The sequence below is a fragment of the Pecten maximus genome, chromosome 16, assembly GCF_902652985.1.
Source record: "Pecten maximus chromosome 16, xPecMax1.1, whole genome shotgun sequence".
Lineage (NCBI taxonomy): Eukaryota > Metazoa > Mollusca > Bivalvia > Pectinida > Pectinidae > Pecten > Pecten maximus.
In genome coordinates this window covers 32,955,356-32,972,673 of record NC_047030.1, presented here as the reverse complement: position 1 = coordinate 32,972,673, position 17,318 = coordinate 32,955,356, and the positions used below count along the sequence as shown (strand labels likewise).

The following is a 17,318-nucleotide window of genomic DNA, read 5'->3' as shown; positions in this document are numbered from 1 at the left end:
TTAACGTTTTGGATTATTTCATTCAAATTCTTGAATTGAATATGACGATTATGGTTTATAACAAAAGTTTAGGGTCTGATATAACACCTAATCAAAAAAAAAAGTTGGGTCCTTCAGCTCAAATTTTCTCCAGGGTAGCCATTTTGAAAATAGGTGAATTTCGCAGTAAAAATTCTCAAAAATCTTAAATGTTCACCTGTTTACTATTATTACGTGAACTTTTGGGAAAAAAACCAATCGGACTTAAGAAATTTATATCAACATTTCTGATTGATAGTTACCTATCAGGCTACATATCTATTTTCTCACTTCATAACATACTGGCCAATCAGTGGCTGCCAGACATTTTATCCTTGGCTCAACGTTCTATACACAGGAGCTGTTTCAAAAATATATTTTTTTCAATTGGTTGGTTGTTCCCTATAGCATCTTTCACATTTTTCAAAGATAACTTTTCTGGAACAGGATAGAACCATACGATATGCTATCAAAATATGCAGTGCCTGACTGCAAGTCTTAGGCTGGTAGGTTGATTCTTCTATTGGTACCGTATATGAAATTCTTAAGAGAAAACCACATTAAAATTGAGTTAATTTTGAAATGTAAATTTTAATATCTTGATAAGCTTTGAATTTAAAGTGATGGCTTTTGGTTAATAGCCAAGTATAGAAATCGTGCTACTCAGAAATATAAACAAATAAGATATAGAATAAAGATCAGGGGGAGATAACTCAATGTTATCTCCTCCACCCCCTAATTTCTAGTCTTTTTGTAAAAAATGAAGAAAAAAAGGCCGAACGAGAAAAAAAATTAGGAGTGGAGCCATTATTTAGATAAAAGAGTCGAAACACAGACACAGAACACGGAACCGGGCAAGTGACAACAAAAAATAACCAGATATATTGCCAAACACTGAACTGGGGTAGTGACAACAGAACAACCAAACATATCACCGAATACCGAATCGGGGTAGTGACAACAGAACAACCAGACACACACCCACACATTGAACCGGGGTAGTGCCAGCAGTACAACCAGCATACCACCGTACCCCGAGCCACGATATATACCGCTACAAATGAAATATAGAATGTATGTCCGTATCTGTCCGGTCTATGGTCCTCCTTGTAACACTACATGTGTCATATTTTCATCATCAATCCCCCCCTGAATCTCAATTTCTCTCTAAATTCTGCTACAATGCCTCCAAGATGAGAATCCCGTCCGAAAATGTGCTAGTCGGTCCCATCATCTGGTTTCCAGGGACGCTAGATTGCACAAAATGTCATATGCAGTAGCTATATGTAGAGACCAACCAACCAATTGTTTTCCCATAGACCTTAGTGTTAACGTTTTGGATTATTTCATTCAAATTCTTGAATTGAATATGACGATTATGGTTTATAACAAAAGTTTAGGGTCTGATATAACACCTAATCAAAAAAAAAAGTTGGGTCCTTCAGCTCAAATTTTCTCCAGGGTAGCCATTTTGAAAATAGGTGAATTTCGCAGTAAAAATTCTCAAAAATCTTAAATGTTCACCTGTTTACTATTATTACGTGAACTTTTGGGAAAAAAACCAATCGGACTTAAGAAATTTATATCAACATTTCTGATTGATAGTTACCTATCAGGCTACATATCTATTTTCTCACTTCATAACATACTGGCCAATCAGTGGCTGCCAGACATTTTATCCTTGGCTCAACGTTCTATACACAGGAGCTGTTTCAAAAATATATTTTTTTCAATTGGTTGGTTGTTCCCTATAGCATCTTTCACATTTTTCAAAGATAACTTTTCTGGAACAGGATAGAACCATACGATATGCTATCAAAATATGCAGTGCCTGACTGCAAGTCTTAGGCTGGTAGGTTGATTCTTCTATTGGTACCGTATATGAAATTCTTAAGAGAAAACCACATTAAAATTGAGTTAATTTTGAAATGTAAATTTTAATATCTTGATAAGCTTTGAATTTAAAGTGATGGCTTTTGGTTAATAGCCAAGTATAGAAATCGTGCTACTCAGAAATATAAACAAATAAGATATAGAATAAAGATCAGGGGGAGATAACTCAATGTTATCTCCTCCACCCCCTAATTTCTAGTCTTTTTGTAAAAAATGAAGAAAAAAAGGCCGAACGAGAAAAAAAATTAGGAGTGGAGCCATTATTTAGATAAAAGAGTCGAAACACAGACACAGAACACGGAACCGGGCAAGTGACAACAAAAAATAACCAGATATATTGCCAAACACTGAACTGGGGTAGTGACAACAGAACAACCAAACATATCACCGAATACCGAATCGGGGTAGTGACAACAGAACAACCAGACACACACCCACACATTGAACCGGGGTAGTGCCAGCAGTACAACCAGCATACCACCGTACCCCGAGCCACGATATATACCGCTACAAATGAAATATAGAATGTATGTCCGTATCTGTCCGGTCTATGGTCCTCCTTGTAACACTACATGTGTCATATTTTCATCATCAATCCCCCCCTGAATCTCAATTTCTCTCTAAATTCTGCTACAATGCCTCCAAGATGAGAATCCCGTCCGAAAATGTGCTAGTCGGTCCCATCATCTGGTTTCCAGGGACGCTAGATTGCACAAAATGTCATATGCAGTAGCTATATGTAGAGACCAACCAACCAATTGTTTTCCCATAGACCTTAGTGTTAACGTTTTGGATTATTTCATTCAAATTCTTGAATTGAATATGACGATTATGGTTTATAACAAAAGTTTAGGGTCTGATATAACACCTAATCAAAAAAAAAAGTTGGGTCCTTCAGCTCAAATTTTCTCCAGGGTAGCCATTTTGAAAATAGGTGAATTTCGCAGTAAAAATTCTCAAAAATCTTAAATGTTCACCTGTTTACTATTATTACGTGAACTTTTGGGAAAAAAACCAATCGGACTTAAGAAATTTATATCAACATTTCTGATTGATAGTTACCTATCAGGCTACATATCTATTTTCTCACTTCATAACATACTGGCCAATCAGTGGCTGCCAGACATTTTATCCTTGGCTCAACGTTCTATACACAGGAGCTGTTTCAAAAATATATTTTTTTCAATTGGTTGGTTGTTCCCTATAAGGTCTCGCAGTGAGGTATATGTTGGGGGATATTCCTTTAAGTGAATTTCTCTCGGAATATGTTTCCAATTTCGACATGTTTTGGAATCTGGTGGACGGTAAATGCAACATTTTAAGATTCTATAAGCGTTCAATCATATACATATACTGACATTTAAAACAAAAAGTCAAGCTACAGTATCACAAATCATCGGTCGATTAATGACATATACTAGTGTATAATCAGAGGCTAATGTAGGAAAATAAAATTCATCTTACCTATGGTTATTTCGGATAATGACAAAAAAGATAAGATTACTTATAAAATAGTGATATGAGTTTTAAATACTATTTTGCCCACACCTGTTTTTTTATTTTGTCATCATTTCAAAATCCCTCTGTGAGTATAAATAGTATATACGTAAACATGTATAGTTTGATTCATTTAATTCCAGTAAATGTTATCGCTATTTCTTTTGAATAGAAAACCAGATCGAAACAGGAATATCACGAGAACAATATATGTGTATGCATGTATAGGGTCTAGTAAGTAATAACGACGGTATGATCAAATATAGGTACTGGATCCTTACTTACTAGAAACAGATAATTCGTCAGGTAGTAATGACAACAGTACAGGCAAGTAAATTGTCGACTATTCCAGGCAATCAGCCCCTTAATTAACTGTACATGCCTGATAATTCCAGGGTGTGTTCAAGTCATCTTCTTGGTAAGGATATCAGTCCTGACATTGAGCCGGTTTTGACAGGGAGGGATACACTTGTTAATCACTTAGCCACCAAGTCACCAGCTGTTATCAACGATTTACTCAAAATCCTACAGAACATGTCCAATAACTTGTCACCGCTTGTATTAAACTTCGACAACATGGATGATGAAGATTGCCAAGCTTGGACAGGCTGGGATTGTAATCAATTCAATCAAATACACGATTCATGTTCCGAACATATTACTGGTACAAAAGCATTGTCATCTAAGAATGCCCTTCTGCTGTTTTGGGTTAAACTCAAAACAGACATATCTTTCACTCAGTTGGCTTCTCTTTTCCGCATTCACAAATCGAGCGTCAGCAGAATTTTCCAGATCGTTACAGATGCTTTAAATCAAGCCGTAGTTCCCACACATCTTGGTCCGGATCACAATACAGTTTTCACAAAAACATTCTTCGGCAACAAAGTTACTTTAATATTGGATGGTACATATATATATATCGGCAAAAGTGAAGAACATGAGTTTCAGCGGAAAAGTTACTGCGGTAAAAAAAAACGCAACTACGTGAAGTTTATGAGTATAGTGTTCCCTAACGGTTACGTTCTAGACACTGTCGGCCCATTTCTTGGTAGTGATAATGACGCCAAAATCACTGACAAGATACTTACCTCATTACAAAGTCTGTCAGGTATCCTAGAGGAAGATGATCAGGTAATTGTAAACAGGGGTTTCCGAGACATTTTGAGCAAACTATCAGACGAGGGATACGAGACTCACATGCCGACATTTCTCAAACCTGGACAGAGTCAACATGATGGTATAGAGGCAAACACAGACAGGTGTATCACTTAAACAAGATGGGTGGTCGAAAGTTATCACTCTCGTTTCAAGCAATTCAGATTTTTTAAAACTGAACTCACATCAAACTACTTCATCAAAAATCTCAAAAGTCTTCTGAAAAGTGTCACGGCATGTCTGAATTGGCTACGTGGACCCATATATCAGCCTTCATCAACAAAAGCAGCCGAAGATAAAAAAAAAATTGCTTTGGAGATGAAGTCACGTCTAAACAAGTCCAACATCCTAGCAGAGTGTGTTGAGAAAGAGCCAGACCTATCACGGAGAGCCAAATCCCAATGGCAGAAGCTAGAGGCAGCCCAGCTCGTGTTCCCACGTCTTGACCAAGAATATCTAGAAACTCTGGCATGTGGGACGTACCAGGTGAAGTTGGCCCCCGGATACATATCGGGACATTTGACAGCAGATGGAGATTATGAAGTCATGGCATACCTACACTCTTCTGACCTGATTCGATGTCAAATCCGATCTCGTCATAACTCGCAAACGAAATACAACATTTGGATCCAGTACTCAGTTACCGAACAACCACCAACACAGAATTACTTCTGTACGTGTCCAACCGGTCAGAGGACTGTTGGTATGTGTGCTCATATCGCCAGTGTTCTCTTCTACCTTGGGGTCTATGTCCATAGTCAGTCTCGAAAACCATTTCGACCAACCAAGGTTATGCCACTGATGAAGTAAATAGCCCGCTAATACATATACTCCAGAATGTAGGGAAGATACTACATTGAATGTTTCTGATATACACAACGTAGCGTCATTGTCACTCTTCAAAAATGATCGACAGTGTCTAGAATGTAACTATGAAGGAATATAATACTCATATATATATGATATTAAGTTCTAAATACACAAATAATACATGATGAGCTGAATGAGCAAGAACAAAGCACATTGGTTGTACAACAAAGTCATGGAGATAGGAACATTGGTAAAGGGACTAACATTATCCTGACAAAAATCTTGAAACAAATAGTTTCCTTGAAGGCGAATTCGTCCAATCGTGTAGGATTACACAAATGAATGGAGATATTTTCTATCGACAGAATTCGATAGTACTCGGAGTTTGAATTAGACAAAATGCCGTTTAAACGTGCATTCAACTTTATGAGAAATATCATTTTTTAATGTTTGATGTCTACAGAAACTAACGAAAAGATTCATACCATCGATATCCGATTACGTTGCCCGATATATAAATGTAATTTAAGTACAATTTTCCTTACAAACAAATAACATTTTGACCTTATAAAAACTTGATAAAGTGTACTTGTGAGTATTTACGACTTTGGTACAAAATGGCCTCGTTCTGGCATGTCCGGAACGGAACAAGGTTTTCATATGTACTATCAGATGCTCCATGGATATGTCTATCCGGGCATTAGGTCAAGGATCGATTTCCTTCGTGGGCGGTTTTAGAGCATTCCTGCAACAGCACCTTTGTCTTCCTTTGTCTGTTTTGTTGGCATATATTTCGATCAGAAAAATCTGCGTTATATACAGACAAGCGAAGGAGAGTATATACCACACGTGCATGCTCTTTCTATTGGATTACAAATTTTGGAGACACACCCGCTTCGTCTTTTACAATGTATCGGTCCCGAAACGGTACATCATGACTGCAATACATTTACCCGAACATGTACGTGTTATGCACAGAGCGTCGGCCCCAGGTCGTAATTCAGCACGGTTTAACTTCGCCATAAAATCAGTGATACATTGCCGACTATATAGTTGGCTCCAGAAACACTCATAGTGAGGACTTTGTGATGTACAGAAGGTAAGTCATATATACAAAACAGGCAGGCTACAACGATAGTAATTTCACAAAACAGGCAGGCCACAGCGATACTAATTTTACAAGACAGGAAGGCTACACCAATATTTATCTTACAATACAGGCAGGCTACAACAATATTAATTTCACAAAACAGTCAGCCTTCAACGACATTAATTTACATTAATTTACAAGTGATATATATATATCGTTGTAGCCTGTCTGTGATATAAATATCGTTGTAGTCTGTCTGTGATATAAATATTGTTGTAGCCTGTCTGTGATATAAATATCGTTGTAGTCTGTCTGTGATATAACTATCATTGTAGCCTGTCTGTGATATAAATATCGTTGTAGTCTGTCTGTGATATAAATATCGTTGTAGCCTGTCTGTGATATCAATATCGTTGTAGTCTGTCTGTGATATAAATATCGTTGTAGCCTGTCTGTGATATAAATATCGTTGTAGCCTGTCTGTGATATAAATATCGTTGTAGCCTGTCTGTGATATAAATATCGTTGTAGCCTGTCTGTGATATAAATATCGTTGTAGCCTGTCTGTGATATAAATATCAGTGTAGTCTGTCTGTGATATAAACATCGTTGTAGTCTGTCTGTGATATAAATATTGTTGTAGTCTGTCTGTGATATAAATATCAGTGTAGCATGTCTGTGATATAAATATCGTTGTAGCCTGTCTGTGATATAAATATCGTTGTAGTCTGTCTGTGATATAAATATCATTGTAGTCTGTCTGTGATATAAATATCGTTGTAGCCTGTCTGTGATATAAATATCGTTGTAGTCTGTCTGTGATATAACTATCATTGTAGCCTGTCTGTGATATAAATATCGTTGTAGTCTGTCTGTGATATAAATATCGTTGTAGCCTGTCTGTGATATCAATATCGTTGTAGTCTGTCTGTGATATAAATATCGTTGTAGTCTGTCTGTGATATAAATATTGTTGTAGCCTGTCTGTGATATAAACATCGTTGTAGTCTGCCTGTGATATAAATATCATTGTAGTCTGTCTGTGATATAAATATCATTGTAGCCTGTCTGTGATATAAATATCGTTTTAGTCTGTCTGTGATATAAATATCGTGTAGTCTGTCTGTGATATAAACATCGTTGTAGCCTGTCTGTGATATAAATATCGTTGTAGCCTGTCTGTGATATAAATATCGTTTTAGTCTGTCTGTGATATAAATATTGTTGTAGCCTGTCTGTGATATAAATATCGTTGTAGTCTGTCTGTGATATAAATATCGTTTTAGTCTGTCTGTGGTATAAATATTGTTGTAGTCTGTCTGTGATATAAATATCGTTGTAGTCTGTCTATGATATAAATATCGTTGTAGCCTGTCTGTGATATAAATATCATTGTAGTCTGTCTGTGATATAAACATCGTTGTAGTCTGTCTGTGATATAAATATCATTGTAGCCTGTCTGTGATATAAATATTGTTGTAGTCTGTCTGTGATATAAATATCGTTGTAGCCTGTCTGTGATATAAATATCGTTGTAGTCTGTCTGTGATATAAATATCATTGTAGCCTGTCTGTGATATAAATATCGTTTTAGTCTGTCTGTGATATAAATATCGTTTTAGTCTGTCTGTGATATAGATATTGTTGTAGCCTCTCTGTGATATAAATCATCCTTTTTTCTCCGATAAGATTCATTTTTTCCGAAGTGGTACTAGTGCTGCCCGCGTTTTTATAACAGCGGCCGGATCTATAAAGAGTTTTAAGACCGACCCGACCTGCGGCATCGTCGGATATATATATATATATATATATATATAAGGGTTGATGGAACTACATGTACTCTACGCTAAAAGTTTAACTCTCTGCTGATGTCATGATCTTGGGCTGATAATGGGGCGGTTTGATATCGAAATTATAACATAAGGACCTCTAATTAATATTAGGTTACGACTATTGTACACGGACAGGTGTAAATTGTATTATATAGTTGTTTGTGTTTGTTTTCTCTCTCTAAAAGTTCTACCGTATTATATCATTATTTTTCTGAGTATATTATGTTGAAATTTCATGTTAGTATTTCTAGTAAAGGTTAAAATCACTATTTCTTCTGAATAGAAAATCATACCGTATTGGGACTATCAGGAGAACAAAGGTATATAAAATCATTTACGTCATATACAGACGAAGGGTACACCTGTGTACGCCTCTTAAATTGTAGTAGCCCCGACATGGTATATCATAACTGCATTAGCATACAGGTTGTAATTCAGCACGAAGAGTGGTAGTAACCCAGTAACGGTATACATAGTGTCGGACTCAGATCGTAATTCAGTACAGTAGCCCCGAAACGGTATACATAACGTGGCGGCCTCAGATCGTAATTCAGCAGAGTGGCCCCGAAACGGTATACATAAAGTGGCGGCCTCAGATCGTAATTCAGTACAGTAGCCCCGAAACGGTATATATAACGTGGCGGCCTCAGATCGTAATTCAGCACAGTAGCCCCGAAACGGTATACATAAAGTGGCGGCCTCAGATCGTAATTCAGTACAGTAGCCCCGAAACGGTATACATAAAGTGGCGGCCTCAGATCGTAATTCAGCACGAAGAGATCTATAGCTTGGTTTGACTTACAACATTGTGTATATACGGCCCCAAACATGTATATGTACATAAAAACGTGTGTGTGTGTGTGTCACATGTAAAAATGTATTAGAATGAACACCTCTGGCCTTGAGTGTAACGACGGGCGTATATTGCGTAGTTCTATGGTATTATATTGCACATCCATGACAAGGACACAAACCGGTTTTGACACCACGTCAATTGTATATTTAAGGAAACGAACTTTGTAATGACGGTAAACACTTTTTATGCTGATGTTGGCAAAATTGATTTTTGCTGATATTTATCGAGAACTGCGATACACAGGTAGGTCGAGTATATCCAGCACACCACCGGTATATAATATAGGGAAAGCATGTACGTGTAAATAAGACAGAGTGTTGTGAAATAACGAAGGAAAAGATTCAAGTTGAGAGTCCTGCCAGATCTTCGATATTTGATAACACACGAATCTGTCAATAAGTCATAAAATCCCGTTAGTTGAGGGTGCAACATTATGTAAGGCACGTTCTATCTACGCATGCATTGCGTGCAGAGAATCCGTCATGGATTTCATTGAGTACACTCAAATTCTCAACCAAGGTCCGCATTTGTGCCAAGTCCCTTTAACTATACGTATGCTAAGTACAGCTGGTTTCGATCGAGATTATTGGACACATCCATGCCAAATACCAGAATTAATTCCTTCAATCTGTGATCTAGATTTCATCTATTGAGTTTATCTTTAGTCCAGCACATGTATTCTTTTTACTTGACCGTTTTCCGATGATTCTCGATTAATGATTACAGATATATGTGTTTTACACCATATTCAAATTCATAGGAAAGTATATAATTATAGAAATCAATTATCGTATTCTAAGAAATCAACTCAGTGAATATATACATGTATCATATAATAAAATTATGGGGATAGAGATAATTCACAATGTAGAAGTAAAGACATGACAGTTCAATTCATAGGAAAGTATATAATTATAGAAATCAATTATCGTATTCTAAAAAATATATACATGTATCATATAATAAAATTATGGGGATATAGATAATTCACAATGTAGAAGTAAAGACATTTACGTCTACATATTTTGACTTTTGGTAAGCCGATATATGATATTATTAATCCTTTTTTGTTGTTGTTGTTGTTGTTGTATATTTGTTCTTTTTTGTTTTTTGTTTTGTTTTTTTTGTTTTGTTTTTTGTTTTGTTTTTTTTGTTTTTTTGGATTTTGAATTTTGGAAATAATTCATTGTCCGTTGTACACTACCAATAACGTTGTGTTTACCGGTGGGGAGGATTTCGTATGTCCATGTGTGACATTTCAGTCTGATAGCACTATAAAGGAGTCGATGGCCCCCTCATTCGTGGATAACGTCTATAAGTGATTGCAATGTTCGCTTGTAAACAATGTCCCTAACTAAGAAACCTGCTTGACTTAAGGGAACCGATGGTAGCACTATATTTTAATTAAATATTTTCCTTTTCAGTATCTACGTAAAAATACTTGTATATCACTATGGAGGATATTAAAGATCAACTACGAGACGGCGTCCAGAACGTTAAGGAAATGCTCGGACCAATGCAGAAACACGTCACACCAACTTCCGCTTTAGTGGGACTCGGGGCTGGTCTAACTGTGTATTGGCTGATCAAACGGAACAAATACAAACTTCCACCAGGACCTACCCCCATACCACTCGTCGGAAATTACAGTCGTAAGTTTTATTTAAGGTCTATCAGTATATTGTAAAATCTGGTTTGCTTGAGTTTGTATTGTTGAACGTGATATCAACATTTATGATCATTTTAGGACGGCCTCCCCTTTGTGTGAGATACATAGGTGTAATGCTCAGAGAATCTCCTTGTACAATTGAATAGTTGAAAACATACACTGAAATGCCGTCCCGAGGGCAAGTCAGCTTTTCTTTCGTTTTTACCGTGTCAGGAGTTACATTGTATAATGTATGTCGGCCCATATCAGTTTTTTAAAAGTTCGATAAAACACCAGAAACCTTCGGATAAACTATTGTACTCTTACATGAAGTTTCAATGCTATGTTTCATTAAAGATTTTTCATAATAGATAATTTTACCTTGTGATTAAACAATTTAACAATTCTCCCAACTTTAATAAAGGAAATAAGCAAAATAAGTTTTTGTAATTATTGGATCGCTTTCTTATTATTTTTTGTTATTATCAATCGAATAAACAACACATGTCAGAATATTATATCTTTGCTATTAATGCTTCAGTGCTAAATGCAAGAGATTTCCAGGACCAGTGTGTAGAGCTGTCAAAGAAATACGGACCAGTCATCACTATATATATGAGTAAGTATGATGCTAATGAAGAGAACTGGACTTAGCTCAACCCCATTGGCTAGTTTCAAGCTAAACAAAAAAGCAAAAACAAAAAACTAAAAAAAACTAAGAAAACCAATACCAAAATCGAAAAAAAACGACGTGTCACAAATGCTAAGTAATCATTATTCTTTTTATCACACGATTATTTTTGTATTTGAAATATGTATACTTAAGAGTAAATATGTATTTTTTGACATTTTTATCTGACTTGCTTCATCACTCGATATATGATATGATAATTGCGTTATATGAATAATCACGTGACAACCTGATATTGAAAATTTCATGACGTCACATTATTTGTATTTTCTGAGTATTTGGTTTGTTTTGTTTAACGTCCTATTAACAGCCGGGGTCATTTAAGGACGTGCCAGGTTTTAAAGGTGGAGGAAAGCCGGAGTATCCGGAGAAAAAACACCGGCCTACGGTCAGTACCTGGCAACTGCCCCACGTAGGTTTCGAACTCGCAACCCAGAGGTGGAGGGCTAGTGTTAAAGTGTCGGGACACCTTAACCACTCGGCCACCGCGGCCCCGTGCAAGTGTATACGCAATATATGTATAAGAATTCGCAAATATGTTTGTGTGCATATATTGATTAGAATTTTGTGTATAAGACACAATAGATATTGTTTTCATCTGAACGTTGACAGGTACGATACCAGTGGTAGTTTTAAACACAATTGAAGCCGTGACGGAAGCGCTCGTCAAAAGTAAGGCGGACTTTGCTGATCGTCCAGAGTTTACGTCAGGTACAGTATATGTATATAGTAGTTGTGATTGGTGAAAGTAATATAACAGCTTTGATTGGTTAAACAGTAAAGAACATAATTGGCTAACGTGCATATTATCTAATTGTTTGTGGAAATAATTGATGTTAAAAGTTTTTTAAACAACAACAACAACAACAACAACAACAACAGCCATTTACCAAATCCCATATGTTTTCTGTTATCTTAAACTTATAAAAAGCACTATTATGCCTCAAATGGATAGAATGGACGTCAACATAAGTCGAGTATGTCAACTGTTAGGGACAGATAGGTAAAACAACGAAGTCTGAATGTTCACAATGAATTTCCTTCTTTTTATCAAGCACTCGCATTTTCGGATGGAGGGAAGGACATCGCCATGGCCCAATATACTCCTACATGGAAACTGCACCGTAAGATTGCTGGTTCCGCTCTGAGGTATGTCAGCAATTTTGTTAAATGAATATCTGTTGGCATAGATACAGTTTGCAAAAATACTACTTTGTAATTTGTACGATATAACATTGAAAGAGAGTGTTACATGTACATGTAGTTGCTTTACCCTTAGTGCGTTCATCATATTATCTGCAATGTTTGCTATTTTTATTATCTTTTGAAAGAATTTACGAATTCTAATTCCATAAATGGATTGAACAAGAACAAAATAGCTCAAAGTTCAATCACCATCAATAACACTTTATAACAAATTACGGCAATACAACAATTCAAAATAAAACCTTGTCACTGAAAATGAGGCCTTACCAGTTCGGGACAAAGTAATTTTATAAAGAATTTTAATCAGTTGGAAACTACGAATCATGCTCTACTTCGAGATATAAAATGTGAATGGATTTTTTTATGATTGCAAATCACAGGCCGATTAAATTTCAATTATTAAAAATCTTAAAAAGAAAATCAGATATTTTGTCTTTTTCATTGTCCTCTGGAAAATGTTTTGTAAATATGTTTTTCTTATGCTGTTTTATTTTCTGATATGAGCAGATTTTGACATTATTTTTTGTTTGTACCTCTGCTATTTCCATGTCTTTTTAGAACCTACTTAAAAGGAAGCAGAGTGGACGACTCTATACACGGGTCTTTGGCCCAGGTTATCGAGTTATTCGAGATAAAGAAAGATGAGCCTTTCGTTCCTCACACCTATATAGACTTGGCTGTAATGAATGTTATCTGCGGACTTTGCTTCCAAAAAGTGTAATTATCATTTAAATTCATATAATATATCCTGCCATGTGTTTGGTCAGATGTACCACTGATATGACACCTATACAGTCCTCAATTGAAATTTCGTCTCCCATTGTTGGCTTCGATAATACAGTCAAACTTCGATGTTTCGAAGTTCAAGGGACTAAAAGAAAAACTTCGAAACAGCGGGACTTCGAATTATTCATCGTCGCCTGTCAGGCTCAAAAGTTAATTTCATTAATTATACCTAAGCATTTTATTAATTAAACAAACTATGTATCGGTTACAAAACACTTATATCGCGTTTAACAGATAAAGCAAAAGAAGTACAATGCACACTTACGTAAGTCGTTAGGCTTTTCTGCTAAAGACACGTGCGGTTACGTTATGTGCATATAAAATACGGAATGCCGATCGGTTGGAGAATGCATGATTGAATGACAAATAATCGATTTACTTGGATATTTATGTATAAGTTTGCAATGTGACACTTATGAATGAAGACATCGCTAATTGTTTGTGTTTAAAATTCATCCGCTTGTTTTATAGTTCCGTAAAATTTACTCACAGACCGCTGATTTCAATGGCGGCGAAGATTATCAGAGACGACTACCGAAATGTTTTACCGCAGTGATTAAATGTCATGGCTTCTAAGTACACCTTTTATCTATCAAATTGGTCTGATTATTAATTAACCCCATGATCGGGAGTGACAACACACGCTATCGTTATCCCTATTGTCAGTCAGGGCATCTAGGGGAGAAGTGTGAAATCTTGCCGCGGGGGTCACGACCAACAGCTGTCCAGTGGTCAGTACAGGTAAACTTTTGTTCGAATCATAAGATGTCAATTACCTATGACATCACAGCTAACGGGCCATGAAAAAAGTTCGATACATCGAAAACTTCGATTTATAAAAATTCGAATCATGCATAGGTTCGTTAGCAGCGTTATATAGTAAGGAAATCGGGACCAAGCAAAAAGTTCGATACAGCGAGAAATTCGAATCAACGAAGTTCGAATCATCGAGGTTTGACTGTAGTTTAATTAGCATTTTTGTCACATTACTCAACTTAAAGTAGGTCACCGCATCCTAAATGTACTGAGAGTTTTGATATTCCTTTAAAAAGGTAAAACTGTTAGATGTATATATTAACGTTTTGCGTGATGTTTGGCATAAATATTAAAAAAAAATGATACATTTCAATGGGATTACACTTCAAATCAGTTTAATATGAGTCTAACTACAAATGCATTCATGAATAACAAAAGCCTCAACTCAATCCCTTTGCACAACAAAGTAAATTATCTAATTTGTATTATAATAGAATGACATGTGACGAAAGGTTGTCCGATAATGGACCTTTATTAAGCCCCCTTTTGCAATTCGAGAACAAGGAGTTTATTCCAGATGTAATAAACTGATATCACCCCATTATATATAACTTTATTATTTGAGATATTAATTTTGTTTTTAATATATCCAGGTACAAGTTTGACGACCCTAAATTCAAGCGCATAGTGGATCTTGAAAATGACCTTATAGACAATTTTGGATCAGGTTTTCTTGAAGATCTGATCCCCGTTTTGGCGAAAATCTGGCCAAGCTCGCGATACAAAAAAGCTCTGGCAATGGCTGATGATCTCTTTCAAATCCTTCTGGACGAGCTGCTGGATCACCAAAAATCTTTCGACAAAGGTTCTAATTCTCTTACAAATTCAATTGAATATTATGTTATTTTGTGTTTTTTTTTTTTTTTTTTTTAGTTTCATAGGTATTTTTGAAAAAAAAAGGAAAGGAAGATTCACAGAACGCAGATTCACGAACCGTCTTTGACGGATATTTCTTTTCGTCAGTCTCATGACAAACAGAACAGTAATATCAAATTTTGCAGATTATTCATTTCCATAGCGACTTTTAATTTAAATAAATTTTGCTACCAAGTTAACAACCTGGTTGATGCTATGATATATATTGTGCAGATAACATAAGAGACTTTACTGATGCGCTGATTTTGGCGCGAATGGAGGCAGAAAATGAAGAGGATGCTGAGCTACTGAGTCAACTGACTGATGTTCATCTGAAACAGACACTGAGTGATATCTTCTTCGGTATGCCATTTCTTGCCCTTGACGCTTACATTACATTTCAATTTAACACTTCATGGGATTATCAATAAGATACATTTGATACGAGAGTTATTATATAAGGAGAAAAGGTGGAATGTTGTGTTGCTATTTTATGTAAGATAGCATGAGAGTGCTACACTATATAAAACAGTGAGGTAGCTATCAACTACAACAAATAAGTGGTATTGCAAAAGAAATGAGCAAAACAATTAGACTGCTTTATAATTGTTTTAAAATAGATAAATAATATATTTTAAATGTAAATGTAAAGTTTATTGATTTTACAAACAAGTTACATAAACTTATAATAATCACGCTTGTTGGCCCGGATTTATATAATTTTAAAAAGGATGATTCTACAAATATTTGCTTTATATATGATTTAGCTGGATTAGATACCACACGTTTCACAATACAGTGGTTCATGCTGTACATCGCTGCGAATCCAGAAATACAGAAGAAAGCACAGATGGAAATTGACCAAGCCGTCGGTATGTGCGAATGATACATATTAAATTTCTATTTTTGCAAGAGTCTGCATACAAATTTATATTTTTGTTTGTATTTTTTCTTGGTTTAATCGATTTTAAATGAAATGTAAGTTCATTGTTATTTGGATATTCTTTGTTGTTTTAAAACTATTATTGTAATCTTAAATAGGGGATTGTTTCAAAAGAAAACAGCTAATTTTGGACAAATACATATTACATTATTCTTTTTCTCATTTTCTGTTATGGTTTGATTTTTTCATATCTTGATCAATTACAGGCCGTGACCGCCTACCTGGACTAGAAGATCGACCTTCAATGCCCTACACAGAGGCCGTTCTGCACGAAGTTATGCGGATGGGCACTGTTTCTCCTGTGGGGGTGCCACATGCCGCCAGAAACGACACAAAATTATGTATGTAAATGATACTTAGTAATACATTATATTACATGCATGTAAACATGATTTTACCGTATTCTGATGACGTTGAAACAAAGGGCATTTACATTTCTTGAAATATTCCTTATCTCCTGATAGTTTTTTTCAAGGTTTCTCACTGCAAATAATATATTTTGTTGAACTGTGATTTTCCCAACAAATTCTGATAAATACGGCGGAGATTCTTGATATTAAAAGGTTTTTTTTATACAAGTTGCAAAATGAAAATGTTTTTGAAGGGCGCTAATCCCTTTTCGAGATATGAGGCTTTGTGCTCGATGAGAAACAATTGTTTCTTTGTTATTGAAAACATTGTGCATCGGATCACATTCTTAAATCAAGATATAAATAGAATTTGAGTTACCGTTACATGACGGATGTTGGCTTTTAGTCTTTCTTACTTTGTCCCCTTTCATTTCATTGCACCCTTTCCTCGAATTTTGTAATTACAGTTGTGTTGTCCTCATGGATATTTTCTTGTTTCTAGGTGGCTACGACATACCAAAAGGAACTACTGTTATGATAAATCATTGGGCATTGCATTTTGATGCACGACACTGGAAAGATCCCAAGAAGTTTGATCCGGAAAGGTATTTGGACTCTGATGGAAATCTTGGACCAAAACCAGTAAGCTGGCTTCCATTTTCTGCCGGTAGAAGAGTGTGTCTAGGAGAATCCGTCGCAAAAGCTGAACTTCATCTGATCTGTGCAATTTTTCTACACCAATTCGACTTCATGATTCCACCTGGCGAGACTGCCGATTTTACCCCAGATATCAGCGGTATTGCCGGGTATACTGCAGGGAAATACAAAATTGTTGTCAAAAAGAGGTATTAATAGAACTATGGTGAATACGC

The 17,318-nt window shown here is 35.8% G+C and overlaps 1 protein-coding gene across 2 annotated transcripts; it reads left to right on the top strand.

Annotated features, from left to right (window-relative positions):
* The first annotated feature begins 6,325 nt into the window (after positions 1-6,325).
* On the top strand, positions 6,326-17,318 carry LOC117345017 (steroid 17-alpha-hydroxylase/17,20 lyase-like). 2 transcript variants are annotated; one of them, XM_033907941.1, is made up of 11 exons: positions 6,326-6,472; positions 10,576-10,803; positions 11,341-11,418; positions 12,103-12,201; positions 12,546-12,639; positions 13,255-13,413; positions 14,892-15,103; positions 15,388-15,516; positions 15,921-16,025; positions 16,303-16,437; positions 16,949-17,318. In XM_033907941.1, exons 2-11 carry the CDS (start codon positions 10,605-10,607, stop codon positions 17,296-17,298), a joined length of 1,560 nt encoding a protein of 519 aa, XP_033763832.1. In that variant the 5' UTR covers positions 6,326-6,472; positions 10,576-10,604; the 3' UTR covers positions 17,299-17,318. The 2 variants fall into 2 exon arrangements, with proteins under 2 accessions (XP_033763832.1, XP_033763833.1); XM_033907942.1 differs by lacking the exon at positions 6,326-6,472 and adding an exon at positions 9,274-9,394.